General features: G+C 42.5%; 1 protein-coding gene across 5 annotated transcripts in view; it reads left to right on the top strand.

The window, feature by feature from the left end:
* The window catches only part of STAG2 (stromal antigen 2), a 185,896-nt gene that overhangs the window by 75,526 nt on the left and 88,594 nt on the right, over positions 1 to 21,776 (top strand). For all 5 annotated transcript variants that reach the window (XM_043492946.1, XM_038417707.2, XM_043492944.1 and 2 more), the window contains 4 exons: positions 2,017 to 2,095; positions 10,004 to 10,165; positions 11,287 to 11,383; positions 15,151 to 15,227. In XM_043492946.1, coding sequence (XP_043348881.1) covers positions 2,017 to 2,095; positions 10,004 to 10,165; positions 11,287 to 11,383; positions 15,151 to 15,227 — 415 coding nt within the window. The remainder of the gene's footprint in view (positions 1 to 2,016; positions 2,096 to 10,003; positions 10,166 to 11,286; positions 11,384 to 15,150; positions 15,228 to 21,776) is intronic.

Genomic DNA, 21,776 nt, shown 5'->3' with positions numbered 1-21,776 from the left:
CTTCCTTCAATCGATGCCATGGTAACCATAACCATGGATGCATCTCTGTTAGGGTAGAGGGCAAACCTCAGTGCTCCCATGGTACAGGGTAGATGGTAACCTCAAGAAACCACCTGGGGGTGTGAAAGTTAGCAGGCAATCTGCTCCTTACTGAATTTGTCTATGGAGACTGCCTTCTTTGTGGCTATTACATCAGTCTGCAGAGTAGGAGCAACGGGGACCCTAATGGCAGATCCTCCATTCACAGTATTCTACAAGGATAAGGTTTCCTTCGTCACATCCCAATTTCTTTTCTAAAGTGTCTTCTGAATTTCATCTGAATCAGATCATTTACCTAACAATTTTTTTCCCCAAAGTCTTGTAATTCCAGTCTCGGGACTGCTTTTCTTGGGAATGACTCTAGATGTCAAGAGGGCATTAGCTTTCTCACTAGATAGTCTATGAAATTTCCAAAATGAAACTGCAGAACTGGAATTAATTTGCAAACTGGACACCATCATATTAGTCCTGAATAAAGATTGGGAGTGGTTGGGTCATTACAAACCTAATTTCCCCCTATTGTTGTTCACATCTTTTTGTCAGCTGTTTTAAATGGGACTCTCATTACCGCTACAAAAGTTATTTTTCCTCCCTTGGTATCCTGCTGTTAATTGAATTGTCTCGTTAGACTGACCTCACACTTGGTAAGGCAACTCACATCTTTTCTCGTATTTATACCTGCTGCTGTATTTTCCGCTCCATGCATCTGAATAAGTGGGTTCTAGCCTGCGAAAGCTTATGCCCAAATAAATTTTAGTCTCTAAGGTGCCACAAGTACTCCTCGTTGTTTTTGCTGATACAGACTAACACGGCTACCACACTGAAACCTGTCAAAATGATTTAGTACTGTTTTTTTTGTTTAATTTGAAAACAGATCTAAAGGTTCTGTTATTTCTACCCAAAGAAATCCTAATTGGATTTCTGCTGTATAATTTGCTTGTTACATTGCAGCTAGCATTCCACCACCTCCTTGTGTGCTGGCTCATTCTGTGAGGTCAGAGTCTATATCTATAGCTCTACTTAATAGTGTCACAGTATCTAAGATCTGCAGAGCTGCTACAGGGTATTTGGTTCACAACTTCTTTCAGTGCCTCTAGATCTGATACGGTAATTCTTTCTTCAGTTCTGGATTCGATTTCAAAGCTCATGTCCCCTTATGAGGGATACTGCTTGGGAGTCATGTGAAGTGGAATGCTTATAGGGATATTACCCAAAGAGAGGGAGAGAGGTTATTCACTCTGTGCAATAACTCTAATTTTTCAAGGTGTGTTCCACTACCTTCCTTCCTTACGGGTTTTCTTCTAAGACTTGGTCTTGGGTTGAGAAGGAACTCGGGGGGTGGTTCACCGTGCAGCCTGATATAGTCTAAGTGTATGCAAGACTTTTAAAACATGTAAACATGTTTTGAGCAAACAGCATGTAAACATTTTCATTAAAATTAAACACAATGTTGTTTTTCTTGGCTGTCCAATTTAAATTTTACAAAATTTGAGTTTTGATAAAATACAAAGCTACTTCAAGTATGTTTAACTAGGTAAAGATAACTAAGCTGTGTGCATAAAGATGTTAGATCAGGATTCTTGCTATCTCTTTATCTATTGTCTAACACAGCTGCTTGAAAAAGCTAGAATATTTTTTGTGAATTTTTTTGTTGAAAATTCAAAATTTTTTAACCAGCTTCAATGTTAAATAGTTGGATTTCTGTAAGTTTTTAAAAAAGGAAAGAAAATTCGATAGCCATTTGATTTCACAGAAGACACTTTCCTGCGTTGTCAGCAGAAGGAACCTTTTATTTATGGTTCTCTAGCATGTTAATTAGTTGTTAAGAAAAAATGGATTTAAAATGAAAGGCCTAGATTTAAATATTTGTTCATACTGAGTTGACATAGTCTTATTAAAGATGTAGATAATATTGCTACAATTATTTTGACAGTAAGGTTTCTGATGTAATATGTAAATATTTGTTTGTCATTACAGGGAGTCTGAAACACACTTTTCTTCTGATACAGACTTTGAAGATATTGAAGGAAAAAATCAAAAACAAGGCAAAGGAAAAGTATGTTCAGTTTATCGGGGATATTGAAACACTTGAAATTGTGTGCAGACTGAGAAGTGCAAGAATTGTTTTTAATGCTGGTTAGATGGCTGTACAATTGTGGGGAAAAAATGGAACTAGAAATACCTAAAATTTCTTTTAAAAAAGTTCTTACCATGTTACATATCTGTTGTTTCTTCTGTGAGTGATGATCCTGTGTGTACGAACTCTGGGTGTGCATGTGCTCCAGATCTGAGACTGGAAGATTTTTGCTAGCTGTCTGTTGGTATGCGCCCTGTGCCTCTTATCTTCTCAGGCTCCAAACGAAGGGCATAAATGGTGACACTGACCGACCCACACCAGTGGTATTCCCATAGCATGAGACAGAGCTGCAGTTGCCAAAGACTCTGGCAAGACCAACACCACTGGCACCACCAAGGGAAAGAAGCCCAACCTGCTTCCTCACGTCCGGGGCTAGATGCACCAGGCCGGAGGACATTACTATCTGTGTAGTTCCAGAAGCTCAGATACTGTCAGATCTGGTCCTAATGAGGGAGGTCCTCAAACCATTTGCTCTGCGTAAGAGGGAAAGCCAGCCACTCGCTGATTTTGTCAACCAGTAGGGGCGTAATCTCATGCACACACACTCACACACCCCTCTCCAATACTGTTGGCACCACTCATTGATGCTGAAACTGGCTCGTCTTCAGACAAGTCCCATGTCAGTGGGAGAGCTTCAGTGTGACACAGAGGCCCAGTCTGTGTCAGCAGCTCTTGTCAGGCCTGCCATACTCAGCACTGTTGTCATAATCTGTATCTAAAAGGTTGCATGTAAAGATATTGAAGAATGAATAACTCACTGATCATTAATTTCCTTGCATAATGTATTTACAGGGTGAGTACAAAATGTTAATATGTTCTAGAATTATATTCTTAAAATGTGTTTCGCAAGCCATGCGTAAGCATAGTCTGCCTGAGACAAAGGAATGTGAGTTTACCTTAATTTACATATAAGCAGTATATCAGATTAAGGGGGGAAGGGAGGAAGATTGCAGGAAACAGAACAATTTGCATTTTAGCAAGCACTACTGGGGGAAGGAGGAGCATGGAGCTTCCTTCACCACCAGACTCCGGTCGTCTTCCTCACCGAACTGCTTTTCAACACAATAATATACATTAATCCCTTCACTTCTGAATTCCTTGAGATGCAGGCTGTCTTGTTTGGAGTGTGTTATAAGAAGGTTGCAGCAGCTATTTTAGTTATACCATAAAACAGATAGTAAAGGATTTTTTTTATAAAAAAATGGAAAATACTTTGATAATGATCTCATTATATGAAATTATTTACCAATCCTTTTTTTAAATGTGTGGCTATATAATGATTTCCAGGTTAAACTTCATTTTCAACTAAAAATAATTCACAAATAAGGGTTTTGGAAATCCATAGGTGGTTCTTCAAGTAATATCCCTGGGGTACTCCACTGTAGGTGTCTCTGCATGTCTCCGCTGGCGATCAGAGAACTTTGGTAGCAGTCTGTCCTGCCTGCATATGCACTGCTCCTTGCCTGCCATGAAGCTAGCCAGCATGCATGGGCATTGCCTCCTCAGTTCCTTCTCAGCCGCCCCACAAGAGAGGAAGCTAAGAGCTGTCTGTTCACAGATCAACAAATTTATTAGAGCATAAGCTTTCGTGAGCTACAGCTCACTTCATCGGATGCATTTGGTGGAAAAAACAGAGGAGAGATTTATATACACACACACAGAGAACATGAAACAATGGGTTTATCATACACACTGTAAGGAGAGTGATCACTTAAGATAAGCCATCACCCACAGCAGGGGGGGGAAAGGAGGAAAACCTTCCATGGTGACAAGCAGGTAGGCTAATTCCAGCAGTTAACAAGAATATCAGAGGAACAGTGGGGGGTGGGGTGGGGGGGAGAAATACCATGGGGAAATAGTTTTACTTTGTGTAATGACTCATCCATTCCCAGTCTCTATTCAAGCCTAAGTTAATTGTATCCAGTTTGCAAATTAATTCCAATTCAGCAGTCTCTCGTTGGAGTCTGTTTTTGAAGCTTTTTTGTTGAAGTATAGCCACTCTTAGGTCTGTGATCGAGTGACCAGAGAGATTGAAGTGTTCTCCAACTGGTTTTTGAATGTTCATACCACTCGATCCATTGTCTACAGCCAAGCGCTACGATATAACCGCATTTGCTCCAACCCCTCAGACAGAGACAAACACCTACAAGATCTCTATCATGCATTCCTACAACTACAATACCCACCTGCTGAAGTGAAGAAACAGATTGACAGAGCCAGAAGAGTACCCAGAAGTCACCTACTACAGGACAGGCCCAACAAAGAAAACAGAACGCCACTAGCCATCACCTTCAGCCCCCAACTAAAACCTCTCCAACGCATCATCAAGGATCTACAACCTATCCTGAAGGACGACCCATCACTCTCACAACAGGGGCATCAAAAGGCATGGGAGATCTGCAATGGGAAAGGCTATGCTGGCACAGACATTGGCACAGGTACTGACCCTGATGTGCATGATGACAACAGACTGCATGGCCAGGTCCGCATCTCTGACTGTATTGGTACAAGCCTTTTGGCACTGACAACCACTGGTACCGACCCCATCCTCACTGCTGGATTTCCAGTGTGCAACGGATCTCTCGGTGTCCGACGCACTGGACTCGCCCCTACTTAGTATTGGGCCCAGGCACTGAGTTCTCACGGAGTATTCGACTTGCTGACATCTCTCTGCCACGCACTGCCTTTTTCATCGTCTGAGTCGGAAAGTGAGCAAGAGGACTTGGGTTCCCACTATCATCTTACCGACTATATGGGGCCCGATTTCATCCATCCGGCGCTCAGATTCTATGGTTTGGTCACCCATAGTACCAGCCGCTGGCTCCCTACCCTCAGTTTCCATACTGGGACTATTGGCAGGCTCAGAGGCAGCAGTCCTCCAAGGCCCCTAGTGTGACGTACAAACAGGCAGGGGGTCACCCTTCTTCAGCTGCAACTTCGAAAGCTTTGGAATCCCCTGAGCAGTCGATGGAGGAAGTTGGGGCAGAGGAGGAAGACACTCCAAGTTAATTTCTCATCGTCCTCACCAGATGAGATGGTGATGCCCTCTCCGTTATCTGTGGCTGATGATTTTAAATCATTCCAGGACCTAGCTCAAAGGGTGGCAGAAGCTTTGCAAATACATTTGCAGGAAGTGACTGAGCCTCACCACAAATTGGTAGACATTTTACACTCTTCCACTTCTGCCAGAGTGGCCCTCCTGGTTAATGGCATGCCTGGACTCTGCCAAAGTAATGGCAGACCCCTGCGTCCCTTCTGCCAACATGCAAACAGATGGACAAAAGGTATGACATGCCAGTGAAGGACACATAATTTCCCTTTTCCCACCTGCCTCTTAATTCCATAGTTGTGGATGCGGTTAATTCTAGGGGCTGCCAGACCCAGCTTAAATCCACCCCGTATGTCTGATTCGGGATGCGTCTGGACCTGTTTGGCAAAAGCATATTCATCAGCCGCCCTCCAGTTCTGTGTAACAAATTACCAGGCTTTGCTGCCAGAATAGGACTACTAGAATGATATGAAACTCAGTTCCTTTATTGAACAGCTGCTGGACTTCCATAAAGACCAATTCAAGTCCATAATTGAGGTCCAGCTCATGGCTAAAACATCCCTCCAGTCTGCATTAGATGTAGCCCACATGATGCTGCACTCGATTTCCATGGCCATTGTTTTGTTATGAGACGGGCTTCGTGGCTGCATTTGTCCGGCTTCCCTAAAGAGGTCCCAACCATGGTGGAGGACCTTTCTTTTGAGGAGGATGAACTTATTTTCCAAAAAGACCAACTCGTCTCTTCACATGTGGAAGGATTTGCGGGTGACCCTTCGATCTGTAGGGACATCATTTCTCCTCCTTCTCTTTCCCCCCCTTCCCCTCTCCCATGCCCTTCCCTGTCCCTTTTCAGGAAACCTTCTCACATGAGTCTACTATGTCAGGAGGTAAACCATCTACTCGGCATAGGAGCTATAGAACTTGTGCCTGTATATATGAGGCAAAGGTTTCTGCTCTTGCTACTTCCTGATACCAAAGTATCATACTGGACCTCAGAGCACATCAAAGCGCAGAAATTTAAGATGGTCACCCTATCTATGATCATTCCAGCATTAGAGGAAGGAGATTGATTCTCGGCCCTCGACCTTCAAGACTCATATTTCCACATTTCTATCATACCAAGTCACAGGGAGTACCTCAGATTCATGCTGAGCCAGGACCACTACCAGTACACAGTACTCCCTTTAGGACTCTCATTGTCCCCCAAGGTATTCTCCAAGGCCTTTTCTGTATTGGCAAGCCTACTTACACTCTCAAGGCATCATGATTTATCCTTACCTGGACGATTTCCTTCTCAGGGCATGGTCCTTCACAGAGGCCCAACAAGTCACTCAGGCCACATGGAACCTGCTTCTGAATCTGGGCCTGCAGATAAATGAACAAAAATCTACCTTAACATGGGTACAGAGGCTTGAGTTCATAGGAGCTGACCTCAACTCCTTTCAGGTGAAGGCACTCCTCTTACATCGCAGATTTTTCAGTCTATCCCCGTTGATAGACACAGTACAATCTAGCCCACAAATTTCAGTCAGATATTGCCTCCGGATTCTGGGACACATGTCTGTGGGCACATCAGTTATTGCTCATGCCAAATTATGCATGAGGTGCTACCAAGCATGGTTCAGTTCACAGGCAGAACAGAGACAACATAAGCAAACTTCTATCGGTGCACACCAGGATCAAACAATCCTTGGACTGGTGAAAGGACCCAGTAAACATCAGTACAGGAATTCCGTTTGCTCACTCTTTCCCTTCTCTACTCCTGACCACTGATGCATCCCTCATAGGATGGGGTGCATATCTCAATGGTCACACAATACAGGGCAAATGGTCTGCAGGAGAGACATGCCTTCACACCAACCTGCTAGAACTCAGAGTGGTCAGGAATGCGTGCGTTCACTTCCTGCCGCTGATCAAAGACACACACACACACAAGGGTCGTGATGGACAACACGGCCTGCAAGTATTACATAAACAGACATGGAGGTGTCAGGTCTCAATCCCTGCGTGTAGAGGCAATAAAACTATGGAATTAGTGTATCTCCCATAACATCCTAATATCAGCTGCCTATCTACTAAGAATACACAACACAACAGTCTCAGCCGCAGATTACCACGCGGCCAAGAATGGGAGATAGTCGGTGATACTCCATGACATTAGACAGTGGGTGACACCAGTAATGGAGCTGTTTGCTACTTACCAGAACAAGAAATATCCACAGTACAGCTCCAGGGCCGGGATCACATGACACTTCATGAGAGACACTCTCCTACTTTGGGACAAGGGCCTTCTTTACACCTTTCCCCCATTTCCTCTATTACTGAAGGTCTTGTTGAAAATCATCGAGAAAGCAAACTTCATACTGATTGCTCCCACCTGGCCCAGGCAGATGTGGTACCCTTACCTGTCACAGCTGGCATTATGCTCACTGAGTTTCCCAATCACTGCTTACATCCTGTCGCAGAAAGAAATGCGCACTCTTCATCCCAGTCTGTGGATTCTACAACTCAAAGCTTGGCTCCTTCATGGTTCCAGCACAAAGAGACATCTTGCTCTGAGGAAGTACAAGAGATGCCATTACACAGTAGGAAGGGAGCTACTTGTCATACCTACCTTCAAAAATGGAAGAGGTTCCAGATCTGGTGCCAGCCCAAGGGCATCACCCATACTGCAGCCACCCTTCCAGTTGCCTTAGGCTACCTGTTGACTTTAAAGAAATCTGGACTCTCTTAGTTTTCTGAAGGTTCATCTGGCAGCAATTGCAACCTTCCATTAGGAGGTGGAAGGATACTCAATCTTCTTTCACTTGACTACAAAGAGATTTCTTAAAGCCATAGCAAACCTCTTCCCACAACCCAGGCTTCCACTCCCCTATGGGATCTCAACCTAGTGTTAAAAGGACTCATTGTACCACCATTTGATCCCATAGTCAGTTGTTCAGTAACTTACCTTTACATGAAGAGGATGTTCCTCATTGCCATCACCTCTGCAAGAAGAATAGGAGAGAGAGCGGCTTTGATGGCACATCTTTCTTTTACTGTGTTCTTTCCTGATAAGGTCACATTTAGATCACATCCAGAGTTCACTCCCAAGGTGATTTCTGCATTTCACATGAATCAGCTTATTCAGCTTCCAACTTTTTATCCCAAACCTCATGAGGAGAATAGGGAAGCCATCCTCTATACGCTTGACATGAGAAGAGCTATGGCCTTCTGTTTGAACAGGACAGGAACTTTCAGGAAATCTCCAGGACTTTTTCTCTCCACTATACCTTTTGACCTGTCTGCAGCGATCTCAGCTCAGAGACTCTGTAAGTGGGTTTCCAGCTGTTTTAGGCTCTGTTACCAATTGCATAATGTAGCACCCCTATCTTCATTATGCACGCATTCTATGAGGTGGTCTCCTTATCCGTTGTCTTCTCCAAGAGTATCCCTTTATCAGAAATCTACAAAGCAGCTGCCTGGACATCTGCACATACCTTTGCAGAAAACTATGCCATTCTGGGGGATTCGTCTGCAGATGCTAAATTCAGTGCCACAGTACTAACGTCTATCAGGCTCGACTCCGAAGTCCTGGCCTCCAGTGGTGGGTACTTCTCAGGAATCACCTAGAGTGGAGCACCCATAGGGACACAGTGTTGAAGAACCATCATTACTGTACAAATTGAGTAACTTTTTTTAGATGCACAAACCCTGAATATTGTTGTAATTGTATTGATAGTAGTTCTAGTTAAAATGTTGGTAACTTTGATTACAAAGCTACTCGATAGTTAATTCTATGCAGTCCCCTTTGGACTTACAAAGAGATCTCATAAAAGTGGGTGACAGGGAAACAAAATGGTCGATGAAATTCAATGTTGATAAATGCAAAGTAATGAGTTTTGGAAAACAGAATCCCAACTATACATATTCTGTGATGGCGTCTAAATTAACTGTTACCAAGAAAGAGATCTTGGGGTCATTGTGGATAGTTCTCTGAAAACATCTACTCAGTGTGAAGCAGCAGTCAAAAAACCTGCTAATGTTGGGAATCATTAGGAAAGAGATAGATAATAAGAGCAAAAATAGCCTATTTTCTCTATATAAATCCATGGAATGGCCACATCTTGAATATTGTGTGCAGATCTGGTCACCCCATCTCAAAAAAGATCTATTGGAATTAGAGAAGGTATAGAAAAGGGCAACAAAAATGATTTAGGGTATGGAACAGCTTCCATATGAGGAGAGATTAAAAAGAGTGAGACTTTTCAGCTTGGAAAAGAGACTACTAAGGGGGGATCTGATCAAGATCTATAAAATCATGAATGGTGTGGAGAAAATAAATAAGTGTTGTTTACTCCTTCTCATAACTTCATTTGGTGACCCCTAGTTTTTAATGTTAATAGGCAGCAGGTTTAAAACAAACAAAAGGAAGTTTTTATTCACACAACGCATAGTCAACCTGTGGAACTCTTTGCCATGTTGTGAAAGCCAAGACTATAACAGGGTTCAGAAAAGAACTAGATAAGTTCCTGGAGGATAGGTCGATCAGTGGCTATTAGCGAGGATGGGCAGGGATGGTGTTCCTTGTCTCTCTTTGCCAGAAGCTGGGAATGGGTGATTGGGGATGGATGACTTGATGATTTAATTGTTCTGTTCATTCCCTCTGAAGCACCTAGCATTGGCTACTGTCGAAAGATAGGATACTGGGCTAGCTGTATCTTTGGTCTGACCCATATGACCGTTCTTATGTTCTTACATTTGTAGTGATTTGAAAGTTGCTTTTGATTTGATTGCAGACCTGTAAAAAAGGGAAAAAAGGCCCAGGAGAAAAGGGGAAAGGTGGAAACGGAGCAGGGAAACCTGCTGGTCCAAACCGGATGAATGGACATCACCAACAGAATGGTGTGGAAAACATGATGCTATTTGAGGTTGTTAAAATGGGCAAGAGTGCTATGCAGGTAAGAGCTGAGTCTCTTTAGGGCTTAAAGGGTTGCTCAACTTCAAATTTGGCTGAAAATTTAGTAAAAACCAGTATTTATAAAAATTAAACCCACTACAGGTTTTTCCCCAATTTTTAAACAATAAATTTTAAAGGCCAGCTCTTTAAACAAATATTCCCCTACAGTGTTTGAAACCCAAGTTTTGCATCACTAAGAACCTAAACGTGAAACTGACTTATTGAATTTGTTTTAATTGAGAAATGAAAACGTAATGTGTAAATACTTACATAAAATGGAAAGACTTTTAACAATATAATTTCTCAAATATAGGATGTTTTAATTTTTTACATATGATTTTTAACTTATCCCTTTAAGTAGCTTGAATGACTAAACGGTCAGATATAGATCATGTTTATGGTTATCAAGGGCACATACTTTATATTGCAGCTTTATTGTTATTATGTGGGGGTGACCAGTGCTTGCTGAAAAGCTAAAGTAGGGAGGATTAAAGCTAAACATTTAACAGGAAGGATTTTTTGACCATTTAATAACTAAGGGTAGCATCTTTTTAAAATGGGCAAGGTTAAAATTCCTGATACTGAGTAAAGTTGCTATCACTAAAGGTCTGTCGATTTCTGCCACAGATTAGTGCAACAAAAATTATCTATTGCACATCTGTATCACATGAGCAGGAGCTGGATTGGATTCTTGCCAGGAAATTTGAGGCTCATTAATAAGTTTTTTGATCAAGCACTTATCTACGTCCCCTTGCTAATAGGATTGCAGGGCCTTTGCACTAAATTCTGTCAGTTGGAGGAAACACAATATTTATATGCTTTTTGGTCAGTTGCACACACTTAATGGTCAGTTTTGTGCTTGTATATATTTCCAGAGTAAATTAGACTTCCATTTCTTGAAGGAAAGTATTGTAATAGTAAAGGATGATTCAAAACTTATACTTGGTATCAGTCAGTAAATTTCAAGGGTTCCATTTTACTAATGGTAAAAGAAAATCTCCATTTGTGTGTTCCTGCAAAGAGTTGAGAAATACAGTTCACTTTCTCATCAATTTGTTAAAAACTAATAGAGTTTTTGTTTTTCTCTCTATCTCTTCCCCCTGCTTTCCCCCCATGACCCAGTCTGTAGTGGATGACTGGATAGAGTCATACAAACATGACAGAGATATAGCGCTTCTTGACCTCATCAACTTCTTTATTCAATGTTCAGGCTGCAAAGGTAAGATTTATATTTTTGGAAGCATGTTAAGTTAAAATACTTTCCTAGCTATCCTACATCCACTTTGTTTTAGATAATTGCCTGCCAAATCTCTCTTCAGTAGTCTTTGCTATTATGCTGATAGTGTAGTGAGTACCTTCTCACTCTTAGGGCTAGTCTATACTAGGCAGTTGTACAGCATTAATTATACTGGTATAGTTAAAACTGTAGAATCCTCCTAGACTGGGTGCAGGTATGCCAGTATAAAAGTACTTTATATCAATATAGCTATTCTGTACAGAAAATGGAATAACTACACTGATATAACTCATTTTATAGCATAATAACTTCATCCACACTAGGGATTTTACCTTTGTAACTATTTTAGTTAGGGGGGGTGACTTTTTTGACCAAAATAGCAACGCAGGTGAAACTTTTAAGTTCAAACCAGACTTTACTAACCCACATTGGAAAGAATGTGATTTTATCTTTTTTGCCCCTTGATGAATTTCACTATAGTTGAACATTTAAAGACTTTCAGCAATTTTGTTGGCACTGATTGTCATGCTATGCCTCTAATTTGTTCCATTTTAGAAATTGGATTTGAGTTGGACATTACTAAATAGCTTTATCTGTTGCAACCATTTTAAGTTTGAAGTCTAATACAGCTTTTTCTTATTTTTCTTTGATCTGAAAGATCTTTGAGTAGTCTTGAAATGGGTGGCCTAGAGAGGCTCTTATGTTATTCCTATGCGGTTTTTTGAGGCTTGTGATTCCCCTCCCATCAATCTCGCTCCTTCATCTCCATTTTTCTCTTAACGTCTCCCTTTTCAGAAGAAGAGACTAGATGGCCCATGCCAGTGGGGTAATACTCTAGATAGGTGGGGTGTAAAGTGATCTTCATCAGGCATTTCCTCATCCCTTGAACATGCACATTACCTCCAGTGCCCCTCTAGAGCAGAGGTTCTCAACCTTTTTATTTCCTGAGGATCACCACCCCACATGCTCTTAAAAACTCCAGGGAGGGTGGGGTGGTTGGCCTTGAGCATAGGCTTAGTTTGACTTCTATTGCGGGGGGGGAGCAGGGTCCGGCAGGGCTCAGGCCAGTTCTGCATGATGGGGCCCAGGGAGAGAGCACCATCTCCATCCCCCGACTCGCCTCAGGAGGCCACCCAGCCTGTCTGGGTTGTGGGGGAGGGGTGCAACCAAAAATGATAACTCAAGGCGGGGACTCGGCTCAAAAAGTTTGAAAACTGCTCAGGGTGCAGGGAGGAGGGCGTCTAGGGGCTGTGTGCTGGCAGGGGTATGTGTAGCTCAGGGTGCAGAAAGGAGGGTAGCTCAGGGTGCAGGGATAATTAGGGGCGGTGCATGGGTAGGGGGTAGCTCTGGGTGCGGGTAGGGGGTAGCTCTGGGTGCGGGTAGGGGGTAGCTCAGGGCTGTGCGCTGGCAAGGGATACCTCAGTGTGCAGGGACAGCTAGTAGCTAGGGACTGGATGCAGGCAGGGAGGTAGCTAGGGGCTGTGTGAAGGCAGGGGGGGTAGCTCAGGGTGCCAGGAGAGGAGTAGCTAAGGGCTGTGTGCAGGCAGAGGGTAGCTCATGGTGTAGGGTCAGAGGTAGCTAGGGGCTGTGTGCGGACAGAGGGGTAGCTCAGGGTGCAGAGATGGGTAGCTATTGGGCTGTGTGCCTGGGGGCTCCCCGCCATGGTTGCTGTTCCCTGAGGGTTCAGCTGGCTCCGGAGCGGGGTCCCCCCCACCTACCCAGGTGGCTCTTACTGGCTGCAGTCACAATCCTGGGCAACAGCAGCAGGAGATGGAGTACCACAGTTGCCGATTCCATAGCACCAGCAGCAACAGACCTGCACTGCCTGACTCAAGCTTCTGGCCTCTGACCTAGCCGGGGGTGGGGCCTCAGGGGTGAGGCTGGGGGAGAGAAGGAGGTGAGAGGGTATGGAGCTGCCCCCTGGGATTGCCATGGTCTAAATAAGGTGCTATAGTTTGGGTGGGGTGACATGACGCCCCCAGTACCCTTCAACTTTGCCCAAGGGGCTCAGGGGTTTAGTCTCACCGGGAGCTCTGGGTTTCAGGACTGAAGGTCTGAGGGTAGGGCTTCAGCCCCTTGGGGGGCACTGGGTCGGGGCTTCAGCCCTGCAGCTCTGCTCCCAGCTTGAGCCCCACAGGGGGTGCCTGGCTCTGGGCTTTAGCCCTGCGGGAGCACCAGAGCTTGTGGCTCTGGGCTTCAGCTATGCAGGTCCTGTCTTTAGCTCCACAGGGCCACCTGGGCTTGAACCCCAGGAGAGCACCAAAACTCTGGACTCCTGGGTTTAATCCCGCAGGGGGTGCTGAGTCTCTGCTTTAGTCCTATGGGGGGCTCAGGGCTCTGGGGTTCAGCACCATGGCTCCCAGTTTCAGCCCTGCTGCTCAGGGCTTTAGCCCGGTGGGGAGAACGCTTGGGGATTCAATCCTGATGGGGAGGTGCCAGGGTTCTAGGATTCAGCCACTGGGACCTGCGCCCCCCCCTTAAAATGGCTCACAGCCCCCCAGGGGGCCAGGGACACTTGGCTGAGAACCACTGATCTAGAGCTCCCTATATCTCCAAGAGCAGGACTTAGTTCAGTAGTGCATCTTTTTGATATTGGCAGCAAAGTTCCAGAGTCCTTTATTTTTTTAGCATGATCTATGTCTTAAACTTTTTATGGTACCAGTAAGTGTGGAATCATTATATGATTCTATTTAGATATTGGATATTCTATTGAATACTGTAAGGTTAGTTTACATGAATACAATCTCTCATCCAGTGTTGTGGTCAGGTGAAATTGCCTTTCATTCTCAGAAACGAGATATTCCAAGTTATCCACAAAAGCAGGTGTGGTACTTGGGACCTAATGTTTTGCAATGATTGTACTTCAATCTTGAGTAGGAGAGGTCTTCTAGGAGCCCCCACTTCCCAAAACATACTCTTGGTCATCAAAGGCATCAGACCTCTGGGTGAGGATTGTGGAGATTTGGTTCATTTTTGACCTTGTCATTGATGCGTCTCAGTTGGCTGGAGAGGATCCTAAAGATGCAGTGGTTCCTCTCATTCGGAACTCTGAACAACCTATATCTACAGTAGTTCTAGTACTTCCTGCCTTAAAATTTGAATTATAAATTTTCAGCCTTTAAAGTTTGATTTTTGGTTTATTTTTACCTTTGGGTTTTTTGAGGGAAGGAGGGTTGATGAAAAGAAAGATATAAGATGTCATGTTATTCCTCATTCAAATACTCTTTGTTTCATTTTGAGTTGAGCTTGTCACCTTAAAATATCTTGTCCTTAGTGATTATCTCACAAGTGCATTATTTTGCAGGGTATTATGTAACTTTGTAAAATGATTGTATTCAAATGTATCAAACTGAATTTCTCAATAATAATTGCGTCTATACTTCTAGAAATGGGAGCCAGCCAATCCATGTTTTTAGACTCAAAACTTGATGTACTTCAAATTGTAAAAAAATTTTAGGAGGGGAATGTATAAATCTTATAAATTAAATTTGTATATATAATGTTCCCCAAAATATATATGGGTGCTTCTGCTGTTTAACATCAATAGATACATTAGCACTGCTCCAAAGTGTACAGACTATGAATATGTTTGACTAAATCATATATTTGTCTTTCTGTATACCTTTATGAAAAACTTCAGATGTTTAAAGTCTATAAATTGACAGTTGTCTAACTTTTTTCAGATCTTAGATAATCTGTGATGCCTCTCTTATATCTACAGTATTAATAATCTAATGTCTGAATTGTAGGAGTTGTTACAGCAGAAATGTTTCGACATATGCAGAATTCTGAAATAATCCGAAAAATGACTGAAGAATTTGATGAGGTAACTGTTTTAACACACACAAGTTCTGAGAATTTCCTACAATCTAATGATTTTGAAATTCGCTTATTTAGATTGCTGGATGATGATGCTCCCAGTAATAGCTTTGTAAACTATAAAATATATTAATAAGATGGGGGGAAAGTTGACATTAGAAAAAATTACCATATTTGACAAGACTTTATAACCAGTTAGTAACTCATCCCATCACTGAAAATCTCAAATAATGCATCATTTCATCATGAAATCAAATGGAGACTTTTATTGCATACAGTGTTGTGAATTTTTAAGTTACATTTGAATTCAGTCTGAGAATGAGAAATTAAACATTTTTTTTAAAAAAAAGTTAGCAGGATATTTGTTTAAAATATTCAGTTTTTTAAAAATGGGAATTGCAAAGTTTAATGTCTCAGCATAAGAAGAGAGTAAGTGAAAGGAGTGGCTGAGCCTGATGACATAATTTTAAAAAATAAAGCTTTTTCAATAGCATCAGCAGTTTTTAAAGGAAATGTCCAACTTCATCTGCTTCCAGGTTACTTTTTAAATTTTTTTATTTGTAAATGATTTACAACTTAAGTATATCAGCAAATACTGCACGTTTCACAGGCTGTCCATAAAACTATGTAATTACACAACTTGTCAAAACTGCAAAATCAGACAATATGACATAGTTAAAAGATTAGAGAAACAAGGTAGGTGAGGTAATGTCTTTTATTGGGCCAACTTCTGTTGGTGTGAGAGCCAAGCTTTTGAGCCACACGGAGCTCTTCTTCAGGTCTGGGAAAGGTACTTCTAGCATCACAGCAAAGTGCAAGGTTGAACAGATTGTTTAGCATAAGTAGTTAGCACATGTAAGGGAACGTTGTCTGTGGGGAGCTTGTTTTTGGTGAACCCCAGCTTCTAGCTTTCAAACAACTCCCCAGCCTCTCTGAGCTGCTCATCAAAGGCAAGCTCCCCACAGACCGGGACACCAACTCAAAGTGGCGCCAGAACAACAGATGCAAAACCTGCAGATGTATCTCCATTGCTATGCTGATCAGCATCCCCCACAACACATCTCTCAAGAGCCATCTATCCTGCACATACCTATCGCATGTGGTGTACCTCATCCAGTGCATTAAATGCTTCAATAATAACTATGTGGTGGAACCAGATAATCACTACACTCTTGAATAAAGAGAAAAGGAGTACTTGTGGCACCTTAGAGACTAACAAATTTATTAGAGCATAAGCTTTCGTGAGCTACAGCTCACTTAATCAGATGCATACTCTTGAATGAACTCACAAGTGAATGATAAAAGACAAAAACACCACATCACCTGTGGGTGAACATTTTTCACAAAGTGATCACTCTCTTTCTGACCTATCTGTCCTCACCCTCAAAGGGAACCTGCCCAACACTTTCAAAAGACAAGCCTGGGAGCTTATATTCATAACTTTGCTAGACATTAAAAATGATGGACTGAACAGAGACACTGGATTCATGCTTATTACAACAATCAGTAACCCACTAACCCTCTTTTTGTCCTATGATTGCAGAGGTGTTAGTGGGCCACTCTACCTTGAATGGTCCCTTACAATATGTGCCTAACTACTTATGCTGTACAATCTGGTCCACCTTGTGTTTTGCTGTGGTGCTAGGCATACCTTTCCCAGACCTCAAGAAGAGCTCTTTGTGGCTCAAAAGCTCGTCTCTCTCACCAGCAGAAGTTGGTCTGAGGAAAGATGCTACCTTCACCCACCTTGTCTCTCTTGTCCTCTCTCCCAGGACCAACATGGCTACAACTGCAATGCATAGATACAACATGTTAGGGTAAGGGTAACAATAAAAAAAACCCCACACAAATAGGCAGAAAAGGGGACGGGGAGAGGCAGGAAGAGGGAGGAAAAAAAGAGAGGTCAGGTGGAATGGAAGTCTGGCATTATTGGGTTATTTTAGCATTCTTTATCCAAATGTATCAAGAAACTGAATCCACGTTTTTTTTGCATTTGTATAATTGCTGTCTATGTCTTCCTTTTGCTGCTATCTCAGATAGGTTCAAGTACCACTGCTCTATTCTGGACATAAGCAATCCATTCCATGTGCTTGGTAATTATTTTGGCCATTGGTGGCATAGTTAAACGCAGTGTAGTAGGTTCATAATTTAGGATATACAGATTACTTGAAATGTTCACTAATTCTTTTAAAGGGTAAACTAGGAACTTAAAAGGTAACTTAAAAGTTTTCATTTCAGCATGATTATAAATTCTGTTAGAAAGAAGATTGATTTTTAAAACATACAATCAAATGATAAAATGGGTTTTATGTGACTATTTAACAGTGCAAACTTCCAGTACCTATAATATTCATGCACAGAAGCGTCACTTATAATAGTGTTTAGGTCGTAACTGAATCAAGGAAATTCATAATGAAGGCAGTAATACCTGAAGTGACTTGATGTCATTTTGTTGTTTTGTTGCAGCCTTGATGGAACTGCAAAGCAAAAACTGAAAACTTTTTTATGATAAATAATACGCCCCAAATTAATACAGTTAGTTTTCTGTACAAAACTAGTTATGTCCAGTTTTAAAAATCTTTAGTTCCCATTGTATCCTGTTGTCTTCCTCTGTTTGTCATTATTCTGTGATGGCATAGTTATGAGAGCAGTCTACTGAAATGTGGAGTTAGTTCTTAAGATCTGTCTTTCTTGCATGTGATATACTTTTCAAAAAAATTTCTTTTCATTTTTATTATCTTGCACCTTTTTGTCTTTGCAACATCCACTCACATGACTGACTTGAGCTTTGTAAGTTGGGTACATGTTCCAGCAGACTTATTAGTTGTTGCATCATAGAATGATACCTTTTGCAATATCAGAATGGAGTGGAATTCATCAGTAGGACTTCCTAAGATCTAAAGGGATTTTTTAAGCAAGTTTTTAAATGCCATTCAGTCATTCAACAAGTATTGATAAAATGATTTTGCCTTCCTCTTTTTGTATAATTTTAAGAGGAAAAAGTGTGGTGTTCGTCTGAGAAGTTCATTGCTCAGAAATCAAAATAGGTAATCACTGACTTGATTGATTAACTTCGAGAAATGAGTGTTGTAGGATGGCTAAAAATCTTTCAGACAACCACCCATTAACCCAGCTAAACAGCATTCTTCATGATGTTGGTTCCATATAGCCAGGCTATAGGAATAGCACACCTGGCAGGGTAGCTGTGGAACCGTTGTAAACAGTTGGGGGCACGTGTGTATGTCCCTTGAAGAAGCCCTACGTTCTACTTACCAAGAGTACAAATACCACATTACCTCTGATATCTCTCCACCAGCTGCTAATATCCTAAGGCTTTTGATAGAGAGATAACAGATGATTTCATTCTGTTTTCTGTGACAAGCCCATGCTATTTCCACACTGGAACCATGAGGTCAGCTCCAGAGGAGTTTTCTCCAGAGCTTTCATTCATGCAGATATATTACTGGTGCTTTGGATGTTTCTGTTGCATAACAAGTTGGTGGTGTTGATTCTGGGGGTACTCTTGAGGGAATTCTGGGGAATTCTTGAGTGAATTTTTAGGTTTTGGTGCAGAATTCCCTCGAGTAAAATCAGCAAAGATTGCACTCCCAATCAACAAGGCCTTGTTGAACCCAGTCAAGGTGATCTAGCAGACCCCAGCATCAATATCACCTATCTGCAAATGAGCAGAGAATAAGTACTATGTCCCCTCTAAGGACATGAATTCCTATTTTCTCACGCTATTCTGAACTCCCTGGTAGTCAGTGCAGTGCAGGAGAAAGGATGACAACGCATTCCAGAACAGCCCTTTTTGACAGGAACTGGAAGAGGCTAGACCTCTTCGGTCACAAAGCATATTCTTTAGCTACCCTCCAGTTCCAAATTACTAATTATGAGTGTCTCCTAGCCAAATATAACCATGTGAACGATTCCAAGTATCATAAGTTCAGTCAACATCTCCCAGAAGAAAAAAACGGAACAGTTCTGGGCACTGGTGGCAGAAGGATAATTTCTGGCCTATACAATGCTACAAGCCTTTCTGGATGCTGAGGACACTGCGACCCGCTCCATTGCAACATTTGTGGTGATGAAATGAGCCTCATGGCTCCATCTCTCAGGATTCCTCAGGGAGGTGCACAGCACTGTGGAAGATCTGCCCTTTGAAGGATCTAAACTCCTTGCTGTGCACACTGATGAGTCTCTACATCCTTTACACCTCTACACCAGCGCTGAAGAGAAGACAGGGCAGATATCAGTCTGCCTCAAGATCTTGACCTCCACATTTCATCCCTCAACAGCATTATGATACACAATGCAGGCGACAGAGATCGCTTCCCAAGTGCAGACGGACATCGGCACAAGCGACTATGCCCCACCCATCCACCTCCCAACAACAATTTTGAACATTTGGTTGAGTCCCCGAGATGCCTCTCCCTGCTCCAGTTGCTGCAACCATCTCCAGTAATCCATGAGTTTGGTGGCTGTTTGTTTGACCCCATTCTACCCATCATGGCGACAAATCACCTCCAATGAGATGTTCTGTTCCTCTCTCCCCCTCCCTTTCCCTCTTCAGGGACCCTTCTCATGAACACTTTTTCTTCAAGGAGAAATAAACCACTGCGACTAGAAGCCGTAGAACTGGTCTTATTCCAACAGAGAGGGAAAAGATTTTATTCCCACTATTTTCTGATCCAAAAGAAATCTGTCGGGTGTAGACCTATCCTAGACTCAAGGAACCTCAACAAGTTGATCAAACTACAACGCTTCAAGATGGTCACACTGTCAATAATAATCCCAGCACTGGAATAGGGGAGCTGGTTCTCGGCCCTCAACTTCCAAGATGCATACTTCCATATTGCCATAAACACTCCCACAGGCAGTTCTACAGATTTGTTCTGTAGTCTGACCGTTATCAATAATAGATACTACCTTTGACCTCTCTGCAGCACCTAGGGTATTTTCCAAGGTCCTCTCAGTGGTGGCGGCGCACCTGTGCAAACAAGTGATTGGAATATTCCCATACCTAGACAACTGCCTCCTCAATGATCCGTCCAAAGTCAACATGTTTTGAAGCCATAAGAAAAATGATGGACTTTTTCTCAGACCTTGGCCTCCAGATAAACATACAAAAATCGATACTGATGCCAGTATAGCATCAGGAATTTATTGGGGGGCCCAACTGGATGCTATAAAGCAATGATTCTCAACAAGGGGTACACGTATCCCTGGGGATATGCAGAGATCTTTTAGGGGTACATCAACTCTTCTGGATATTTGACTAGTTTTACAATAGGCTATGCTAAAAAGCACTAGTGAAGTCAGTACAAACTAAAATTTCATAAAGACAATGACTTGTTTATACTGCTCTGTTTGCTATACACTGAAACGTAATCCAATTGATTTTATAAGTATATGGTAAAAATGAGAGAGTAAGCAGTTTTACAGTAATAGTGTGCTGTGACACTTTTGTATTTTTATGTCTGATTTTGTAAGCAACTAGTTTTTAAATGAGTTGTAACTTGAGGGTACGCAAGACAAATCAAACTCTTGAAAGGGGTACAGTAATCCAAAAAGATTGAGAGCCACTGCTGTGAAGGCCAGAGCCTTTCTCTCAGGTCACAGATTTTCTGCAATAGGCAATCACATCTCCACTTTGAGAACCAGCCCATGGATCTCCACCAGGACTTGTCTACAGCTACTCAGTGATATGGCTGTGGCATTCTTTGGGAAATGCCCCAGATTACATATGAACTTCCTGCAGGGATGGCTTCATACCCCACCGACACAGCCTAAACAAACTGTTCTTGATAGCAATCAAGATCAAGGACTCATTAGACTGATGGATGCAATCCTCAAATGTCTGCATGTCTCCCCTTCCTCTAACTACCACTGTCCTTGATACTGACGACTGACACCTCACTACTTGGTTGGGGAGCACATCTGTAGATTCACATGGTACAGGCAAGTGGTCCTCCTTAGAATCCATGTTGCTCATCAACCTCTTAGAATTAAATGCAGTCCACAATGCGTGCCAACATTTTCTACCAATAATCAGACAAAGGACCCTAAGAGTAATGGCAAACAACATTGCCTGCATGTCTTACATCAACAGATGGGTGAGCAAAGTTCCAGTCCCTATGTACTGAAGCTGTGAAATTGCGGAATTGCTGTATGCAACAAGGCATCAACATCTCTGCCACATACCTATCTGGACATCTAAACATCACGGTAGACTCAGTGAGCCGGAGATGGACACAAGATGTATTAAATTGCTGGGAAGTTCATGAACGTAGATCTGTTCACCACTCCCCAAAATGCCAAATGCCCACAATTAGCTGAAGGGCAAGTCTTGGTCACCAGTTGTTGGGGTCGCCTTCCTCATTACGTGGATGCACTCCTCCTCTACACTTTCCAACCCTTTCCCCTACTATTCAGAGTGCTCCACAAGATACAAGTGGAACAAGCCAGGGTCATCCTCACAGCCTCACATGGCCACAACAGGTATATCCTTACCTCTTGTGTATGGTGGTCTGTCCACCATTCACCATGCAGTTCA

This window comes from Dermochelys coriacea, chromosome 9 (assembly GCF_009764565.3).
Source record: "Dermochelys coriacea isolate rDerCor1 chromosome 9, rDerCor1.pri.v4, whole genome shotgun sequence".
NCBI classification, from domain to species: Eukaryota; Metazoa; Chordata; order Testudines; family Dermochelyidae; genus Dermochelys; species Dermochelys coriacea.
This window is presented reverse-complemented; position numbering and strand designations above follow the sequence as displayed.